General features: G+C 38.4%; 1 protein-coding gene, 1 long non-coding RNA gene and 1 pseudogene across 2 annotated transcripts in view; 2 read left to right on the top strand and 1 right to left on the bottom strand.

Annotated features, from left to right (window-relative positions):
* The window catches only part of LOC139820086 (uncharacterized), a 95,490-nt gene extending 86,410 nt beyond the window's left edge, over window positions 1–9,080 (top strand). The window contains exon 3 of the long non-coding RNA XR_011733899.1: window positions 8,919–9,080. This is a non-coding gene — a long non-coding RNA (uncharacterized lncRNA). The remainder of the gene's footprint in view (window positions 1–8,918) is intronic.
* LOC139821152 (brefeldin A-inhibited guanine nucleotide-exchange protein 1-like) lies at window positions 363–4,486 on the top strand (annotated as a pseudogene).
* Window positions 9,081–10,380: 1,300 nt separating the features above from the next.
* Window positions 10,381–12,520, bottom strand: LOC139820250 (muscarinic acetylcholine receptor DM1-like). Its single transcript, XM_071790389.1, has 3 exons — window positions 12,049–12,520; window positions 11,486–11,765; window positions 10,381–10,717 (listed from the first exon to the last, which is right to left on the bottom strand). Exons 1-3 carry the CDS (start codon window positions 12,518–12,520, stop codon window positions 10,381–10,383), a joined length of 1,089 nt encoding a protein of 362 aa, XP_071646490.1.
* Window positions 12,521–21,573: the final 9,053 nt, after the last annotated feature.

Genomic DNA, 21,573 nt, shown 5'->3' with positions numbered 1-21,573 from the left:
TCATTCGTTTAATTGTAATTAATTAATTATTTTTACACCATGCATTTAGCCGAAATAGATAAATTAATAAAAGTTTTTATACGGAATCGTTTGTATTTCGTATGAAGAGTTATGAAGTGTGATTAAAAAGGTTTGTGAGTCACCCAGATAATTTTAATTAAATATTTATAAACTCGGTAATTAGCCGAAATATAGATTTTTAGTTATTCATGTTAAAAGAAGAAGGCGCTAGTGTTCCCGAAGGTCCGTCTGCAATCAGAATTCAGAATGAATATAAACCCCCTTGCACAATAGGCGATAGCGATAGCGATCATGATGTAAATATAATACATCATGATAGCGATAGCGACAACGACAAGGTTGCCGACAAAGCTATACCTTTGTCGGCAACCTTGTCGTTGTCGCTATCGCTATCGCTATCGCCTATTGTGCAAGGGGTTTAAACGTTTTAAAAATTATTTTATAGTGAAATAAATAAATATACAGACTAATAAGCCTGTAATTATAAACGATAGTTGCTAATTAAGTTTGTGACTCATAATTCCGTCTTGCAGAGGACCGAGGACCTCCGTAACGAGGTAACATCAAAGATGTACCAGCTATGCAGGGTGAAGAGGTTATCTCAAACGCCCTGCCACAGCCCAATTGAGCGACTCAAATGTCATTACCGCTGAGAAGTACTTCTTGCCATTTGAATCAGTATGTCAGAGCTAGTCACTACGGATTGTGGTGACACAGCACTGGACTGCCTGCAGAAGTCGCATATAGCCATCTCACTGGCAATGTGCCTGATTCAACGGAGCTTAACAAGCTGCTGATTGTGCGCATTGTCGAGACAATCTGCGGTTGCTTCACCGGTCCACAGATCAATAAGGGTGTGCAGCTGCAGATTATTAAAGCTCTGCTGACTGTAATGACAAGCCAGCATGTGGAGGTACACGAGAGTAAGGTACTGTTATTAAACAATTCGTACTGTTTACAACGTTTACTTGGCATTGCGCAACCTGGTGAATCAAACAACAGCCCGTGCGACTCTCACGCAGATGATTAACGTGATCTTCGCGCGAATGGAGACTCAGGCGGAGGAAGAGATCGTGAGACTTGATGGGGAACATCAGCAGGAGGGTTCTGTCATAGCAAACGGCGAAACTGAAGCCGAGGTTAGTCCAAAGAATGCTCCTAGTAATGATAACATTGATTCTCAAACAATTGTCAAGAGTATTCTTGATGATGTGGTAAAATCCGTGGTGCCATTGGAAGAGGAAGTCAGTTTGGAGAACGGCAGTCTGGAGGACAACGGTGACGAGGCAGCCGCTGAGAATGACAACATGATAACTGCAAAATTCACCCATGTGCTGCAAAATGATGCAGTCCTGGTGTTTCGCGCTCTCTGCAAGCTTTCTATGAAACCGCTGCCGGACGACACTCCCGATCCAATATCGCACGAGCTCCGTTCCAAAATCTTGTCGCTTCAGTTACTTCTGGGAATCTTGCAGAATGCCGGTCCAATATTGCGCTCTAACGAGATGTTTGTTATCGTCATTAAACAGTACTTGTGTGTCGCGCTGTCGAAGAATGGCGTGTCTTTGGTGCCGGAAGTGTTCGAGCTGTCGTTAGCGCTGTTCCTGGCGCTGCTCGCCCGTTTCAAGATGCACCTCAAGATGCAGATTGAGGTGTTCTTCAAGGAGATCTTTATGAACATCCTCGAGACCTGTAGCAGCTCTTTTGAGCACAAGTGGATGGTCATACATGCGCTTACGAGGATCTGTGCGGATGCCCAGAGCGTCATCGACATCTACGTTAACTACGATTGCGATCTCTCAGCAGCGAATCTCTTCGAGAAGCTCGTCAATGATCTCTCTAAGATTGCTCAAGGTCGTCAAGCTCTGGAGCTAGGTGCATCGCCAAATCAGGTGCGTCATAAGAAAGAGGATGACAGGATAAATGTATTATTTGGAACAGAGAATGTTCTTCGAAACAAGCAATATAAAGTTTGTTTGTAATATTAGTGTCTTGCTCTTTCAGGAGAAATCCATGCGCATCCGTGGTCTCGAGTGCCTCGTGTCTATTCTGAAATGCATGGTGGAGTGGAGTCGGGATCTTTACGTGAATCCCAGCGTGCCAGCGGATCAGCAACCATTGTCACATCCACCGGATACGACGCCGGAGATCCCGCTACCGCGTTACGGCAGCGCTGGCAGCCTCTCGTCGGCCAACTCCAGTCTCCAGTCTGACTGGCAACAAAGAGGTGCCGGACTCGCCGGAGCAGTATGAAGTACAGAAACAACAAAAGGAGGTATGGGAGGCCGGTATCGAGATCTTTAGTCGGAAGCCCGGCAAGGGTGTGCAGTACTTGCAGGAGCAAGGACTGCTCGGTACTTCGCCGGAGGACGTGGCCAGGTGGCTGCACCTGGACGAGCGGCTCGACAAAACCGCCATTGGAGACTTTCTGGGCGACCATAATCATAACCAGGTGACGAGGAGAAAACAATTGAAATTAATAGACTCTACTAATTATAGACATAAATAGCGACCATGGTTGATCAACTCTAAATCATGTTATGATTATTGCGCGATAATTATGTTAATTAATTAAGATAATGACTAATTTTGTTATACCGTTTGCACAGGTAATGTACCATTACATCGATCAGATGAACTTTGCCGAACGCGATCTAGTAACCGCACTCAAGTATTTCCTGGAGGGCTTTCGGCTGCCCGGCGAGGCACAGAAGATCGACCGACTAATCGAAAAGTTTGCCAGTCGCTATTGCGAGTGTAACCCTAACAACGGCCTCTTCACGAACGCGGATACAGCCTACGTTCTCGGCTTCTCAATTATAATGCTGTCCACCGATTTGCGCTCGCCGCAGATTAAGAACAAAATGACCAAAGAACGATACATCAAGTATGTATAGCAATTTTTAAAGTTTATTATAATTAAAAAATTATGTTTTACATACATATAATTATTAATATTGAGAAAATTTTATTGTATTTAAGTTTATCTTTGTTAGTATATTTTTATTAATTTTTTTAAATTATATTTTATTATTATTAATATTATGTAATAATTACCAATAGGATTTACGATGAAATCGCTGGCAACGAGATTAAGATGAAGTCGAACCCTAATAATAGCCGGCTCGCCGGCAAACAGCTGATATCTAGTGAAAAGAAACGACGATTGTTATGGAACATGGAAATGGAAGTAATTTCTACGGCGGCGAAGAATTTGATGGAATCTGTCAGTCATGTTCAGGCATCATTCACTACGGCGAAGCATCTGGAACACATGCAGCCGATGTTCAAAATGGTCTGGACGCCATTCCTCGCGGCGTTCAGCGTCGGACTTCAAGACTGCGACGATTCAGAGATCGCGTCGCTCTGCTTGGACGGTATCAGGTGAGAAGAAATCGGAGAAACGAAGGAAAATAGATTTATACGGCTGTGCCTTTCGTGCTTTATATTATTTATATGTTATATACATTTTAGATGTGCCATTCGTATCGCCTGCATCTTTCATATGAGCCTCGAGCGCGATGCCTATGTACAAGCTTTGGCAAGATTCACCTTGTTGACGGCTAATTCACCAATTACGGAAATGAAGGTGAAGAAAATCGATACCATCAAGACTCTCATCACAGTAGCTCACACCGATGGCAACTATCTAGGCAGGTCGTGGCTCGATGTCGTCAAATGCATCTCCCAGTTAGAATTGGCGCAGCTGATAGGTACTGGAGTACGGCCACAATTGCTGGACTCACCGTCAAAACCGCACTTTCTCTCGCCATTGGCGAATTTCGGTAATCTCGCACACTCTGCCAGTTCGCACCAGACCAACAATCTCAACTTGAGCTCGTTGGACCCCAGCGTGAAGGAGTCCATCGGTGAAATTAAAATTCCATAGATACACACGTTTAGAAATCGGTGTACAATCAATATATGAAGATGTAATGTGTGATCCTAATAGAGGGCATACAGTACGTGCCGTATGTGAGAGCTTTCAACCAGCAAAAGATGCTGAATTCAAGGTGATAGCTCACATGATGCCGGATTTACTAAATGTCGATTAATTTACCAAATAATTACTACGTTTACGCGTTATTATGTAACATTAGCAGAGACTGAATCAGATTATACGTAAAATGTGGCTTTATCTTTATTTGTAACTCTATTGTACAATTTCACAGGACATCGAAAAAAAAGAAACGTTTAAATATTCTTTATGTCACACGTGCATGGAAAGTGGCCTATTACGCACGCTACACGCACGTGATAGGCCACTTTCCACGCACTTGCAACATAAAATAGGGTATGCAAGCCGTGCTGGAAGATGAAAATTCCCGGGTGCGGTGACCGCACTCGCCTTCGGCTCGTGCGTCAACTCCGCACCCGTGAATTTTCATCTTCCAGCACTTGTTGCACAAATAACTAATAATTCATGTGTAAACAATAAAGAACTTATAGAGATTGATAACCATTAGCAGGATAAACTGTGTTGGCGTACTCTTTCTACATGCGTACCTTCCCCAAGAGCCGAGACTCGAACTAGATCCGTGAAAAATATCGCCACTTTCGTTGAGTTTTTGTACAGTTTTACTCTAGGAATATCACGAGAGAAAGAAAGATTTTTATCTGAATTGATCGACATAAAGAGAGAGCATATAGTAAAGAAGCTAGCTTTCGAGAATTTAAACGCATAATACTTTGTTATACTATGAGCAAATTAGTTTACGTCACTCTGTCCAAGCTTTAATATTAAATTACTAATAATATATCGATATCGGTAGTATAATAATAATACATTTAAAAGCGCTCAATTTAAAAGTAGGTCCTCTGCAAGATGGAATTATATGAGTCACAAACTTAATTAGCAACTATCGCTTATAATTACAGGCTTATTGGTCTGTATATTTATTTATTTCACTGTAAAATAATGTTTAAAACGTTTATATTAATTCTGATTGCAGACGGACCTTCGGAAACACTAGCGCCTTCTTCTTTTAATATGAATAACTAAAAATCTATATTTCGGCTAATTACCGAGTTTATAAATATTTAATTAAAATTATCTGGGTGACTCACAAACCTTTTTAATCACACTTCATAACTCTTCATACGAAATACAAACGATTCCGTATAAAAACTTTTATTAATTTATCTATTTCGGCTAAATGCATGGTGTAAAAATAATTAATTAATTACAATTAAACGAATGACTCACAAACCTTTTCAATTGCACTTCAAAAGTCTTCATACGAAATACAAACGATTTCATATGGTAGATTCTTTCCCGGACATTCATTTCCGGTCAAATACATACGAATGATTTTACCTACAGACTTTGCCTCTGGTGCGAATCCGGACTAATTTTGCAGCGATGCCAGATTTCAGCATGCAGTGATGTCAGATGCTCGACGCTCGGTCAGCTGCCCGCGAGCTGGCGAGAATCGTGCTAGGCTTCTTGTTAAAATCTCGGCGCTCGCGTTCGCGCGCGCACGCCCACCTATTTATTGATTTTATATATATATATATATATATATATATATATATATAAATGATATCAATTAATAAAATACCAATACGGGAATGATGGAATATTATAATAATAGTTTTTCGATTGCCATTCGAGTTCATACGCTGCGTTGGACCTGTCGTAATTCATTTACCGTGCGCAACAAGCAAACGAAAACGTCGAACCGGAAGTTCCCGGAAGATCCATTCAGGAACGTATAGAGAGAACGTAAGGTTTCTGCGCTTTTCTCCTTCCCCGATACGGCTCCTCGGTTATTTGTTGCGAGAAAAAGGGAGGACACGACGAAACCGGTGGTGGCGAGGGGAGAGAGAAGAAACGTTTGAGACTAATGGAGAAGGTTCGAAAGCAGCGGGAAAATAAGCAGCCAGGATGCTCGCGGCGAGATGCTTTTGCATTGAAATGTCCGAAGCTCCGCGCGCGCTCACGTTTTCCTTCTATTTTTGCTTTTTTTTGTGAGAAGCTCGAGAAAAATGGACACTGAAGAGATACGAAGCGGCGTTCTACAAAACGCCTTTCAACGGCGAAAAACTTTTCGCGCAAGCGCCTCCATCGTCGCCGATAATTATCGCACCGATCGCGCGTTTATCGATTTCGACGGCGCGGATTGACGCTCCGATAAATCCGTCCCTCCCGCGATTGATTTGGAGAACGATGCTGTGCCTTCTGTCATCCGGCATAATCGCCACGCCGCCGCGCGCCGCGACGCCGGCCGTCTCGCGTTGACGCGTAAGCTCTTCGCGCGAGAGAGTGTTGCATTATGCAGGAAAAACGTTAAGCAACGAAAAGGAAACGCTCGTAGCGCGCGGGAGATAAACCGCGGCCGGAAAATCGGATATTCCCTTTCCTGTCTCGTTTGCCCAATGCGAGACGTTCCGGGACTGACGTTGAGGGATGCGAAAGCTTTGATAACGGCTCTGGGAATATCTTCCCGATGCTAAATATTCAAGACGCGTGAACGCCGCACAATCGCGCGGCGCGGAATTAATTTCGAAGCTTCTGAATTTACGTTTGACGTTTTCCGCCGGCTGAAGAAATTCTGCCGGCGGACGAAAAGGGAAACCTTGTAGCGTCTGATAAGCCGTAGATGGAAAATCGCGCGAGGTCCTCCCGCGCCGTCCCCACTGTGTTTCCCCCTCGCAAAAAAAATTCGCCAGCGGACTGACGTTAACGGATGTAAGAGCCATCCAGTGGACGGGCCACGGCTGCGAAATTGTTGGCCGTTTTGTAGAATTAGCTTCATGGCTTTTACTTCCCGTCAGGGATGCCACTCCTTTGTTTTGCTTTGTTTCGCGCGATATTGCATCGCTGCGAAAAAAACTCCGACGTAATAGGCATCAGGTATCATCCATTTTCAGATCGCAAATGCTCGCGGATCCATTGAGACGATAAAAATGATGCATATTTTAAGCTGATACCAATAAAATTTAACGAAGACATCAATGGATCAAACATTGGATTCTTTCTTTAATTTACAATAATAATAAGCAAAACTCGATCGTTTACGATATACAATAAATTAGAGAGAAAAATGCCATTTACGATCCAGACTGGACAGTTGGGGAAAAAAGTATATAATATTCACTACGCCCTTTGTTCCTCCTTGCCAAGCCTCGAGTCGAGTTGGCAAATCGACGATGCGCTACGTCATATTTATAAATATTTATTTAATCATATTTACAATTTTTATATTTATAACTTTTAAATATGCAAATATATATTATATTTATTTATTTTGTATATATACATATACATAAAAGATATATGTTTTGCGCTGTTATATTTGAATATTGAAGTAAATACGGAACGCATCTCTTTATTTTATTTTAAAAATTTATTGAAGCAAAAACATTTTAGTAAACGGTTTATACAAATTATTTATGCAAATTGTTTGTTATTATCTAATATTTTTTGATAGTAGGGGAGACCGGGACTAAACCGCCAACGGGGTTGAACCGCCAAATCAAATATCTCGGAACCTCGGAACAACGGAGTTTCGGCAGGTTACCTTCCGTGTTATGATTTTTACGAGGGCAAACATGTTTTCGTGGTGAAAAGTACAATTTTCTGCGCGTGGAAATTTTGTAATATCTGCAATAATATTTGCTCTCCAAATCTCGAGGTACGTGATTTGAAATGCATGCTGATTATAAAGAGTAATGCATGCTGAACACGAATCCAATGTAGGTGTCTAATGATAGAGAGAAAGAGAGAGAGAGAGAGAGGGGGGGAGGGAGAGAGAGAGAGGGAGAGAGAGAGAGAGAGAGAGAGAGAGAGAGAGAGAGAGAGAGAGAGAGAGAGAGAGAGAGAGAGAGAGAGAGAGAGATTGATTGATTATTTTTATTTTCTAATAAAATAGAAGCAATTTTAAACGTAGCGTCAGCAAATATTTCTTCAGTAGCGCACGTTTTGCATAAAGTCCGAATAAAAGCTCGATCAAATATTATCGAATACAAAACGGTCACGGATACAAAATTATTAATTAGTTAATTTTGTATCCGTGACGCTTGAAAAGGCGTTTTCAACACGCAATATAATTCCGAACTCTCGTACTCGTAAGTACGTGCGTTTGGCGTTAATTTAATTGCATTTAGTATTTGCGACGGGTCTTACGTTGACTCACTTTTACGTTATATATTATTCGCGTTGCATTTTTTACATTGTAATCATATTGACCCACTTACGGTACATAACTTGCATTGTACTTTTGCATTGATTCATTCTCGTGATATTCGTATGGTTTTTATTACGTTACTTTACTTGCGCTCCATTATTCATGTTATCTATCATGCGTCAATTTACTGGCGTTACACATATTACGTGCATTAATTAGCTCGGATTGTAATATCTGCTTTATTCTGACCGCATCAGATTTCTTACATTACTATACCTGCATTACCGTTATGTCCGGGGCTTTATCGGTATTACACTACTAATATTGTTATATTTGAGTGGCGATACGCATATTATATCTTTCAGTAATTCACTCGGATTATACTATTAGCTTTCTTTCTTTATGAATTTACTAGCAAAACACTATTCGCATTATTTCTTTCATTTACTCACTTGTGTTATATTACTCGCTCTATATCTTTCATTGACTTATCTGCTTTACTTATATTACTTGTATTCCACCTTACATTTCTTTACTAGCGTCATATTATTCACATGACTTTTCTCAGATCGCAGTACCTGTTGTCACTTTGTGCGACATATTTATTGCGATATCATACTTGCTTACCGTAACTTGCGGCATTTATTTTATATTATATTATTGCCTTTATTTTTAGGATTAATTTTAATACTTGCATTCTATAACCTATTTCTTTATTGAGTCTCATTGCATTGTATTTTAATTTATTTTATCCTGAAACTATTTCAGGCTGTTCTTCTGCGATACAAACCTGGAAGGTGAACTGAGCGTTGTGTGCCTTTCTCCGTATTATTCTGATTTTGTCAACTGTATGCAACGTAGCATAAAATGAGCGACGACAAATTTATTATTAAAACATTAAAAGAATGGGGCCTGGAAAAGTGGACATCAAAATTTTTGGGTATGTTAACTTCAAAATTATTATTATTTAATTTATTAATATAATTATTATAATTATTAATATAATAATTAATATAATTATTAATATAATTTTTATATACTTTGAACTTTAAACCTTTAAACCAAAAAGAAGCCAAATCTCATGAAATATCGGAACAAAATGAAAACGCAATACTAATAGAAATAGATGATTCCGTGGCTTATGAATCAAAGGATCTCGATATTAAAAATGTGTTTTCCTTAGTAAGATTTTTTAAAATTTCAACTTTTTTTTAAACTTTAGTAAAACGTAGCATAATTTGAAAGTATAAAACTTTTCATGAATACTTATTTGATTTTGTATTATATAAAAAAAAAAAAATTTTTATACAGTTTTTTTTATTCTTATAAATCAATACATCATTTAGACATCTTTTTAGAATTATAAAAAAATTTTGGAACAATCTATAGATGGAAGAATTATTATTGCTAATTACAAAAAAGAAATAAAACTTAACAGACAATTGTCTGGAAAACAAGTTTGGAACTTGTTGACGTAATTGTAACGAAATTAATGTGTTCGTTCTATAGTAACAAACAAGGGTAAGATAATATTTTATAAATATTGTAATTTAGTTAATTTGATAAAGAAAAATAATTTATACATTTATAAATAAACTAGGATATCTCTAAAAAACAAACATTTTGAGTTTATTGCAACTCAAATTGTATAAATATTTTTTACTGAAAATAGCAGTATCTATTACGTTCCGCCTAAAACTGAAGGGCCTCAACAAAAAATTTCTAAAGGAAAATTAGTGGATTCTTATAGAAATAAACTGAGACAATGTCGAAAATGTGGATTAATAAATAAGAAAAGAAAGAGATCTCAGGACTATGAAGAAATAGAAGAAATAAAAGAAGATGCAGAGTCTATTTTTCAGGGTACATACATAATTCATATCACATACGTGCATACACGTACCCTTACACCCACACACACACACACACATACAAACTATATATTAGGGTACATCTCTAGATCACCACCTAAAATAACTCGATAAATGACTCGATAACTCGATAGTGACTCCAAAAAACGTGACAAAGTATGCAAATACATTTAAATTACGGATATGTGTGAGTAGTTCGAATCTTTTTAAAAGAGATGATAAAATTTTGGATATATTATTTTAGGATGCTCTTAAAGAGAAAGTGTATGTGTGTATGTATATGGGACACAACGACCCGCGCGCGCGTGGTCGTTGACTCTCAATTCTGTGATGTGCTGATATCGGAAGCGTGAGGAGGATTACTCGATCGCGGTGCCGCGGTTTCTGATGCTGTGCCATTTACATTTTAAAATTCTTACGTAGGTCTTGCGGAAATCCGTGTTGCATAAACCGTACAACGCTGGGTTCACAGTACTGTTGATGTAGCAAAAATAATAACTGAAATCCCATAGTTTCTGCGGTATTTGAAATGAACAGGCGGAGATGGACTTGACAAGCACCAAAACATTATAGGGGGTCCATGTCAAAACAAACGCACCAACGATAGCCGTCAGGATTTTCACGGTTTTCGTATCGGGCCTGCCACTCGACTCGCTTCGCTGTCTTCTGCTCTCCTCCAGTTCTAAACCCTCGTCGCTAGAAGGAAAAATGACGATAAGCATGTCAGATCGCATCTAAAAAAAATCGCAAAAAAATCCGGACCTATTAATAAATTTAGTGCTATTTATGTGCTAATTTGTTGCTCTAGTCCGGATTTTGTTGCTCAAACCGTTTAGCAGGAAATCGCGATCAAAATGGGTGGGGCCAGCTTGTCGTCAAGCTAGCCCCCCCATAATAAAAAACCTATGTAGTGCTCAAATGAAAAAAAAAAAAAAAATACACCAGAATTTGTTGCTTTTTTGTTGCTCTAAGATAGCGTGAAAACATTTCTGAAATATAACGTTGTTTAAGAGTGCAATGCTGTCTGTTAAGTATATAGAGTTCGGATATACGCCGTATTTTCTAAAAAAACGTTATATTTCAGAAATATTTTCACGCTATCTTAGAGCAACAAAAAAGCAACAAATTCTGGTGTATTTGTTTTTTGGATTTGAGCACTCTATATAGGTTTTTTTATTATGGGAGGGGGGCTAGCTTGACGACAAGCTGGCCCCACCCATTTCGTTCGCGATTTCCTGCTAAACGGTTTGAGCAACAAATTAGCACATAAATAGCACTAAATTTATTAATTGGTCCGGATTTTTTTTGCGATGGTGGGGGGACTAATTTGATAGAGGTGAAGGGCTGATCTTCTAAACGGGACAATGTGTTACCATCTTTCTTGTGCAAGGGTTGCAATTGCGATTTTTTTTGTGATGTGCTGACAAGTTCGAAAAGAGAAACAATTGAAAGCGTTAGTTATACCTTGAGTTGATGCGTTTGCTCGCAGCTGGTGTGCCTTCTTGTAAATTTAGTTGTGTTTTTTTATGTTTCTCCGTCTCCCTCCAGATCCGAAAGTTCAAGTAGCTCATTATAGCAACAGGAATGTAAAATGCTGCGATGGCCGTGCCGAAGGTGATGTAGTGGTTCGTCTCGATGAATTGAATGTAGCATGCATTATTCGGCACGATCCTTGTACCCTCGATGTACGGCCACGCGTAGATCCATGGTGGCCAAAGAAGCAGCGATATACCCCAAGCCGATCCTGGAACAATTAATATCGCCTCGATTATTTTTCAACGAATATTAATTTAAATTTATTATACTATATTGAAGTATATTAGAATACCGTAATTTATTATAAGCGCAATATAAATTATTTTATCAGGATATTTATTTGAACTTTGTAAGAGAGAATTGGAGCAGTTTTAAATCACAAATAAAAAACAAAATCTTCAAAGAGACAATTTCGACGAAAGTCAAAGTTTCTCGAGTCTCGACAAAGTTCTCCGAGAATTCCCTGACTTCTCCAATAATTAGGTACTCACCGATCATGATGGCTGCTTTTTTTTTGGTTTTATTGGCCCGATAAGCCAACGGGCGCGTGACGGAGACGTATCGGTCCATACTTATTATAAGTATATGTAGGACCGATGCGTTGCTGAGGACATAATCTGTCGATAGCCACGTGTCGCACACCCGCGGCCCGAGTGGCCAATAACCGAGCACCTTGTACAGCGTAAAGACGGGCATGGAGATTAGGCCGACCGCGAAGTCGGCTATCGCTAGGCTGAAGACGAAATAATTGGAGAACTTCTGCAGTTTCTTGTCAATCCTAATTGCTATCATGCAAATAAGATTTGCGATAGCCGTGATGAGACAGAGGAAGGTGGCGATCACTACTATCAATGTACGCTCCCATCCCGTATATGGGATAGGCTGACGGTCACAGTCGAAACCGTTGGTAGAGACGTTGTAGCTGTCATTGCCGGGTAACTCCATCGTCAGAGTAACGTTCATGTCTGACGAATTATCTCTTGTTCTCTCCCTTTCTCTCTCTTTTTCTCTCTTTATTTCTCTCTCTCTCTCTCTCTCTCTCTCTCTCTCTCTCCCTAGTCCTTAGCGTCTTGTACAGCAGATTTGAATTTAGATGTAACAGGACTCAGCGAGATACTAGGGCACAAAGCGAAACCTTATCTTTGCCTTTATGTCGAACTGAATTCTATAAAAGGTCATTTGACAGGCTGAGAGTAAAAATGACCTATCTGCAAAGTCCGAGCAAAAGTGAGTTAGAAATGTTTCCGCGCAAATACAAATTGCTTGAGGTTCCGGGCAAAAACGAATCACAGAATAGCTCCGAGCAAAAACGACTCAAATACATAAGTCGTTTTTGCCCGCGAAGAAAACTAGTCATTTTTGCCTGCACAGAAAACTCGACTCGTTTTTGCCCGCGCAAAAAAATTAACTCGATTTTGCCCGCGCAGAAAACGACGCGTTTTTGCCTATGATGAAAAGCAACCTGATTTTTGCCTGCTTTGAGAAATGAACTCGGTTCCCGTCTGCGTGGAAAAATAAATTCAATATTAGGTACTCGAATTTTTTGTGTTTTTTAAACATTTATATCCAAATTCCGAAGCAGAACTGTGACAAAACGCGCAATACAATCACGCACGCATGTTACTGAGTCGCCCGCTTTCTGCACACATGTATGGACAGGTACACACAGAAAAGTATCACTCTACAGCCAAGAAAAGCAATTATTTATTTTATTATATTTATTTTAAGTAATAGGTTTCTTCAATAGAGAATATTATCTTAATAATAGCTTTAAGATATACTTAGCACAAATCTTAGAAAAGCTCATAATTTTGTGCTCAAAACAAGAATTCATTCTTCTTTCAAGAATATTATATACTTCTCTTCAGTAGACTGTATATAGTAAGTAATCCGAATTCTTGTATTAATTAAATATTCTTATTTGAAGTACTAAACTTGCTAATATCTAGAATATGTTTTGAGTAAATGTGAGGCTTGCGATGACTTTATGGTAGATTTGCGGATATATGAACTTATCAAATATTTAGAACAAGTAATATTTACTTGCGGATAGTATATACTTTTCTGTGTGTATGTTTACATACGACGACACGTGATTTCTTTGTTTTCACCGGTTTTCATCCCATTTTCGTGTGAAAACTCGAGCAGCAAAGACGTAACGTTTCATACCAAGGCATTTTTCAGTGTTTTAACATTTAACAGTGTAACGTGATTTCATTTTTCAAAAAAGTGATAATGGAAAAAGGTTTGTACGACTTGAAATCTCAATTATTGTAATGATAAAAATGGTCAAAGTGTGTATAAATGAAATTTGTGATGACAATATTACTTCACATTCCAGACAAGCATAATGATGAGAGCAGTCCCGAATCGACAGATTCAGAAAAAGAGAATAACACAAGCTCTGAAGAAGATTTGGAAGGTACAATTTTTAATCTATTATAAGCAAAGGTGTGCACGTGCACTTGTATAGAATCAAAATTCGATTTAATATTATTTGGGTGACAGTATACACATTTATATTAAGTTTACATATTTTTTTGCTATGCCATTGAAAATATTCCTAACATTTTATATGATTGTTAATTACATATTTGAGTTAAACTATGTGAAAATTGTGATTTCTCGTGATTGTGTTACGTATTGCGTGCATAGCCTTATTTTATCATTTATTTCGACGCATATGCTCTTAACATATGCTTCAGAATTCGAGCTACAAGGAAACAAAAATTCACGGAAGCGTAAGAAGCAACCACACATGCATAAAAAATTCATTGCAAAAGAAAATGTGGAACGTGGCCGAGAACATACCACCAAAAAAGGGAAAATTATTCCAGGAAAAAGATTCATTCCGCAAAGTATTTGCAAATGTAAAACTTACTGCTCAACAAAAATTGATATTGCTCGCCAACAAGAAATATTTTCGACTTACTATGAACAATTAAACAAAAGTCAAAAAACATTGCTGATCCGTGCATCGATTAAGAAGACACCAACTACATCTAAAAGAAATCCCTTTTTGCCGATTATTCCAAGAAAGAGTAGAGAATTCAATTACAAATATTTCTTAACAGACAGCAATGGCATTGAACAAAAAGTATGTAGATCATTCATGCTGGGATGCTACCAGATCACTGCATCTTCAATGAATCGAGCAGTAAAATCGGCACAGTCGAATCCCAGCGCATCAGAAAAAAGAGGAAAAGGTCCCTCAGCGAATCGGACTAGCGAGACACTTAAACAGGGTGTTCGGAATTTTATCAACCGATTTCCAAAGTATGAATCACATTATGGTAGATCAGATTAGGAGAAAAAATACTCAAATTCAAATTTAAATTTGGCAATAATGTACAGAATGTACAAAGACGACTGTGAAGTCACAAACGCAGACTTTGTATCCGAGCATATGTTTCGAGACATTTTCAACTATTAATTTAATTTGAGTCTTAAAAAACGACACACGGACACATGTAAAACCTGCGATACGATAAAAGTGAACTTAAACAACAAAGATCTGCCGAACGAAGAAAGAGTAAAATTCGAAAATATGCAAGAAGAACACGACGATTTGAGGAAAAAAATTCACGCAGAGTTCAAACGCGACGTTGAAAATGCAGATGAAGATACGATCGTTCTAACGTTCGATTTGCAGAAAGTACTGGAAACACCGTCAGTGACAACTGATGGTATCGCATTCTACAAGCGCCAACTTGCTACTTACAATCTATGTATTGTTAATAAGATTTCAAATCAAGGTACGTGTGTATTTTAGCATGTATAATGAAATCCAATTGTGTTATTGTATGGAGAAAAATTCTGACCTCGGATTCGGAATGAGCGGGTCTTTTTACCCCTGTACGTTCCGCCCACCGCGAAATCTCGCTTACTTCATCCATTTTTTATCAATTTTGTGTTCATTTATTGCAAAAATAGAAATTTTCGAATTTTTCAATTATGACCTCGGATCGGATTCAGCGAGTCCTTGTATCCTTTTAATCAAGTACAATAAAAAAAACACATTTGGATTTTCATAAATATTATTGACTAAAGGAGCAAAGTTAATAATAATTTCCCCTGTCATTTCAGCATACATGTACATGTGGTCCGAAGATGTTGCTGCTGGGGGAGGGCAAGAAATGGCGTCTTGCTTGCGAAAGCATTTCCAAAACCACGTTCCGGAAAATGTAAAGCACGTCATCCTGTACTCGGATTCATGCGGAGGCCAGAATCGGAACATAAAAATTACGCTTCTCTTAAAACATTATTTGGCAAACAGCTTAATTAATTTAATTGAGGAGAAGTTCTTACTGTCTGGTCACAGCTATAATAGCTGCGACCGAAATTTCGGATTAATAGAAAAGGAACGCAAACGGCACGAAACTGTCAACACCCCGGACCACTGGATTGACATTATTAAGAATACCAAAAAAAAGCAACCATTTTTTGAAGTTAAAAAAATGCAATCGACTGATTTTTTTTCATTACAGGATTTACAAAAGCTTATTGTAAATCGAAAACAAGACGTAGATCACAACAAAATAAATTGGATGAAAATTAGACCGATCAAACTCGACCGAGAGCAGCCGTTTCATATATTTATGACATTTGATGACGAGATACTGCGCGATGTTGACATTGGCAAGAAGATTTCGTTTTTGTATCCCAATGGAAGACCAATTACGAAACAGAAGTACAACGATTTGATGCAGCTTATCCAATTTATCGATCCAAAATACAAAGCTTTTTATCAAACACTGAGGGTAGAAAATTTGTCTAAAGATTTTGACTTAGCGAGCGGTGATAGTGACGCAGAGTGAAACCTTAGCTTCAAGTAAAATTATGGACCTGAATGAATGTAGTGAGATTATAGAAATGTACCGAAAAGACATATGTAAAAGTTAAAATAATGTTTAAAATACATGTTTATTTTTTATGTTTATTAAAAATATAATGATAAAAAAATACTGCCAATTTTCTAATTTATCCTACCCAACATTTGGTTCAAAATCATAAATAAACAATAATTTACCTGTACTTTTAATCCAAATTCATCGTCTTAATTTGGAAAAAATTATGCAAATTGTAGTTCTAAAAGCATTTTTGAATTATTTCTTTTTTTTGAATTTGGATATAAATGTTTAAAAAACACAAAAAATCCGAGTAATATTGAATTTATTTTTCCACGCGGACGGGAACCGAGTTCATTTCTCAAAGCAGGCAAAAATCAGGTTGCTTTTCATCATAGGCAAAAACGCGTCGTTTTCTGCGCGGGCAAAATCGAGTTAATTTTTCTGCGCGGGCAAAAACGAGTCGAGTTTTCTGTGCAGGCAAAAATGACTCTAGTTTTCTTCGCGGGCAAAAACGACTTATGTATTTGAGTCGTTTTTGCTCGGAGCTATTCTGTGATTCGTTTTTGCCCGGAACCTCAAGCAATTCGTTTTTGCGCGGAAACATTTCTAACTCACTTTTGCTCGGACCTTGCAGAGTGTGTGTGAAGCTAGCGTCTCATTTTGCGGAAACTCACAAATTATTGAGAGTTCTGACTTCCTTTTCAATAGTTCTAGAGTTCCTGCTAGTTTAAACAAATAGTTCTGGCTTTTAAAGCCAAAAAACGCGTCAGTACAAACTGAGACGCTAGGTTCACGCAGCGTCTCACTTTGTCCTACTCAAGTTCTACTACTGTATCTCATCAGATTTTGCGAGATCTATAGTTCTATAACAGTTCTATAAAGAGTTCTGCCATATAAAAGCAAAAAAATTAATTATAAGGTATTAAAAAAAATTACAATGTAACGAGTATACCGAGTTGAGACGCCGCCAGTTGAAATCTCGGAGTTCCGATTTATGTAAAATATTTTTCGAGTAGTTCTGAGCATATTGAAGCATTTCTTAAAGAGTTCCGAGCGTTAGAATATTTGTGTTATATTTTAAAAAATTAATATTAACCGAAAAGTAATCATGACGGAAAACGATGAAACGCTAAGCGAAATCTCGGCGTTTCGATTTATATAAAATATTTTTCGAGTAGTTCTGAACATATAGAAGCATTTTCCAAAGAGTTCCGGGCATTGGCATTGTTGTATAATTTGTAAAAAAATTAATAACACTCGAAAGTCAGGAATTTATCGAAAATAGGTGAGACGCTGGCCGTATTTCGACAGTTCTGCGAGTTTTATTATAATTTTCGTACAGTTCTGAACGTGTTCTAACGTTTTCTAAAGAGTTCTGTCGATAAACATTATTTAATCATTTTTTTAATAATTTTTATCGCCCGAGAAAGACGCATTTACGGGTATATGGGTGAGACGCTGTAGAAAATCTCGGAGTTCTGGCTTATATAAAATATTTTTCGTATAGTTCTGAACATATAAAAGCAATTTCTAAAGAGTTCCGGGCGTCGGCAATGTTGTAAAATTTTTAAATAAATTAATAACGCTCGAAAGTCAGGAATTTATCGAAAATAGGTGAGACGCTGGCTGTATTTCGACAGTTCTGCGAGTTTTATTATAATTTTCGTACAGTTCTGAACGTGTTCGCCAGAACTCTTTTGAAAACGTTAGAACACGTTCAGAATTGTACGAAAATTATAATAAAACTTGCAGAACTGTCGAAATACGGCCAACGTCTCACCTATTTTCGATAAATTCCTGACTTTCGAGCGTTATTAATTTATTTAAAAATTTTACAACATTGCCGACGCCGGGAACTTTTTAGAAATTGCTTTTATATGTTCAGAACTATACGAAAAATATTTTATATAAGCCAGAACTCCGAGATTTCCTACAGCGTCTCACTCATATACCCGTAAATGCGTCTTTCTCGGGCAATAAAAATTATTTAAAAAATGATTAAATAATGTTTATCGCCAGAACTCTTTTGAAAACGTTAGAACACGTTCAGAACTGTACGAAAATTATAATAAAACTTGCAGAACTGTCGAAATACGGCCAGCGTCTCACCTATTTTCGATAAATTCCTGTCTTTCGAGCGTTATTAATTTATTTAAAAATTTTACAACATTCCCGACGCCCGGAACTCTTTAGAAATTGCTTTTATATGTTCAGAACTATACGAAAAATTATTTATATAAGCCAGAACTCCGAGATTTCTTACAGCGTCTCACCCATATACCCGTAAATGCGTCTTTCTCGGGCGATAAAAATTATTTAAAAAATGATTAAATAATGTTTATCGCCAGAACTCTTTTGAAAACGTTAGAACACGTTCAGAACTGTACGAAAATTATAATAAAACTTGCAGAACTGTCGAAATACGGCCAGCGTCTCACCTATTTTCGATAAATTCCTGTCTTTCGAGCGTTATTAATTTATTTAAAAATTTTACAACATTCCCGACGCCCGGAACTCTTTAGAAATTGCTTTTATATGTTCAGAACTATACGAAAAATTATTTATATAAGCCAGAACTCCGAGATTTCTTACAGCGTCTCACCCATATACCCGTAAATGCGTCTTTCTCGGGCGATAAAAATTATTAAAAAAATGATTAAATAATGTTTATCGCCAGAACTCTTTTGAAAACGTTAGAACACGTTCAGAACTGTACGAAAATTATAATAAAACTTGCAGAACTGTCGAAATACGGCCAGCGTCTCACCTATTTTCGATAAATTCCTGACTTGTGAGTTTCCGCAAAATGAGACGCTAGCTTCACACACACCCTTGCAGATAGGTCATTTTTACTCTCAGCCTGTCATTTAGATATCACTCGGCCAAACTTTGGAATAGTCTTCCGTGTAATATACGTAATTCTGAGACGCTGGGTGTTTTCAAGAGAGCGCTATATGACTATCTGTTAAAAGCGAAACCATGAGTCCTTACGTACACACTCACACACGCGCGTACACAGGCACTGTTTTTCCGATTCTAAATTACCTTGTGGTGTGTTTATAGTACAGTTACTTGTTCGCGCGGGCGATCGCGCGTCCTCTGATTCTCTCGCAAACTGATCTGGAGTTGTAACTCGGGAGCTGATTCTCGGCCGCGTACCCCGCCTCACCCTCTTTACTATGAGCGCGGCAGGTACGCTGATAGCCTGCGTTCGCCCACGCGGCCGTACGTGCGCGCGCTTCCGGTACGGAAGCACGACTCCTCGTCGCTGTGGACCCCGGAATAACGGTACCACTTTCACCGACGCTACCGTCATGATCTCTTCTTTTCTTCTCTTCCTCCTCCTCCTCGCCCTCGCCCTCGTCCTCGTCTAGTAGGAGAGCCGGCTGCACACAAAACCCTCCCTCATCGAACATACGGCTGAATTTTATTCGAATCGATAGCTCTTTTAGTGGTTAACCCTGTGCTGAGTTTTATATCCCCTGAAACTTGACCAAAGTGTTAAAAAAAGGGCCATTTTTGGTATGATTTTTTGAGATAAAACCCCCTTAAAGAACATACGGCTGAAACTTGTGCCAATCGATTCAGGATGTCAAGCACTTTGATAAAAAAATATGCTGCCACCCCTCACCTTGACAGGAACCATGACAGTAACCCTTAAACGTGACATATTTTCGTACCGTACCTCCCTCACAGAACATACGATTTTTTTTTTGAAATGTAGGTCGAACATTCCTGAACATAAAAAAAACAATGCTGCCATCGCTGGTTCCTGTCAAGGTGGGGGGTGGCAGCATATTTTTTTATCAAAGTGCTTGACATCCTGAATCGATTGGCACACGTTTTAGCCGTATGTTCTTTAAGGAGGTTTTATCTCAAAAAATCATACCGGAAGTGCCCCCATTTTTAACACTTCGGTCAAGTTTCAGGGCATATAAAACCCGGCACAGGGTTAACCACTAAAAAAGCTATCAATTCGAATAAAATTCAGCCGTATGTTTGATGAGGGAAGGTTTTGTGCAGCCGGCTCTTGAACTAGTCCTCGTCTTCGTCGTCGTCGTCGTCGTCCTCCTGGTACTTGTTTTCCTCCTGGTACTCGTCTAGAATCACAATTCGATCGCGTTCCTCGCGTTCTCGTCTCGTCGTCGAAAACGACGGTACGACGGCGCTCCAATTACTGACGTATTTCACTTGCCGGCTTGTCCGCTTAAACGCGCGCCGCTTCGCCGCGGCGCGCCGGCCTAAGGTGGTTGGCCCATCAGAGCATGTCAAAGAAAGAAATCTGAATTAAAAATATGTTATAAAAAAAACCTAAATACACTTAAATTTGCAATTTTGAGAAGATCTGACGTCTAGTTTTTGAGATATTGAATCTCAAAGTTTTTTTACGGGAAATTGTACCGGAAACATACATTTTTCGAGGATTTCACTCACTATCTGTAAAGAAAAAAGTTCAAAAAACTGAAAATAATATTGTTTAATTCTTTTAGCACTTGTTAAGTATAAAACAAAACGACGTTGACGTGTAATAAGTCCGAAAATTCAATCAAAACTTCATGAATTGTCGCGTTTCTTGTCGGCCTTTCGATCAACTGCACGCGACGTGAACATGTAGCAACGCCGCGCCGTGTAGTGTTTTCTTTCCACAGCATTATTCTTTTGCAAGCAAATCTCCCGTTATCGAAATTGTTTGTTACTTTCTATTATTTTTCAACATAAACACAATACATAACCTCACTCAAACACATGGCACTGGCATAATAGCTGTCTATACAGCGAAGAGATGCAATGTCGCGACATTTCTCTTGTACGAATGTCAACTGAAGTCAAATCCTGAGCTGTTTACATTTATCAGTAGATAAATCGATACATAATCGAATGAAAAGTTACATTATAAAACCAGTAATTATACAAGTGTCAAGTCTAGAATATATGCATAAAAAGGGTTTTTCATAAAAAAAAGATTTAGACCTTATATCGACTCATACGGTACTAGCCGAACCACCTTCCGCCTGTGCAACGGTGCATCCAAAAAAGCCGTCTCGCGAAGCCAGTTAATTTGTACAATTAACTGACGTTTGTAGCACAGGCGGATGAAATATAGAAGACGGCAAATAAAGTGCATTTGCATATTAATAAATAACTTTCAGTTTCTCCTAGCGTTTC

The sequence above is a fragment of the Temnothorax longispinosus genome, chromosome 10 (assembly GCF_030848805.1).
Source record: "Temnothorax longispinosus isolate EJ_2023e chromosome 10, Tlon_JGU_v1, whole genome shotgun sequence".
Classification (NCBI taxonomy): domain Eukaryota; kingdom Metazoa; phylum Arthropoda; class Insecta; order Hymenoptera; family Formicidae; genus Temnothorax; species Temnothorax longispinosus.
This window is presented reverse-complemented; position numbering and strand designations above follow the sequence as displayed.

What these genes read in the sequence shown, in the direction of transcription:
- LOC139820250 (XM_071790389.1), bottom strand. Translation starts at nt 12,520, where the DNA reads ATGAACGTTACTCTGACGATGGAGTTACCCGGCAATGACAGCTACAAC. An exon ending in AAAAGCAGCCATCATGATCG is followed by an intron (nt 11,766 to 12,048) that starts GTGAGTACCTAA and finishes TAATTGTTCCAG; the next exon opens with GATCGGCTTGGGGTATATCG. An exon ending in AGCAAACGCATCAACTCAAG is followed by an intron (nt 10,718 to 11,485) that starts GTATAACTAACG and finishes TTTTCCTTCTAG; the next exon opens with CGACGAGGGTTTAGAACTGG.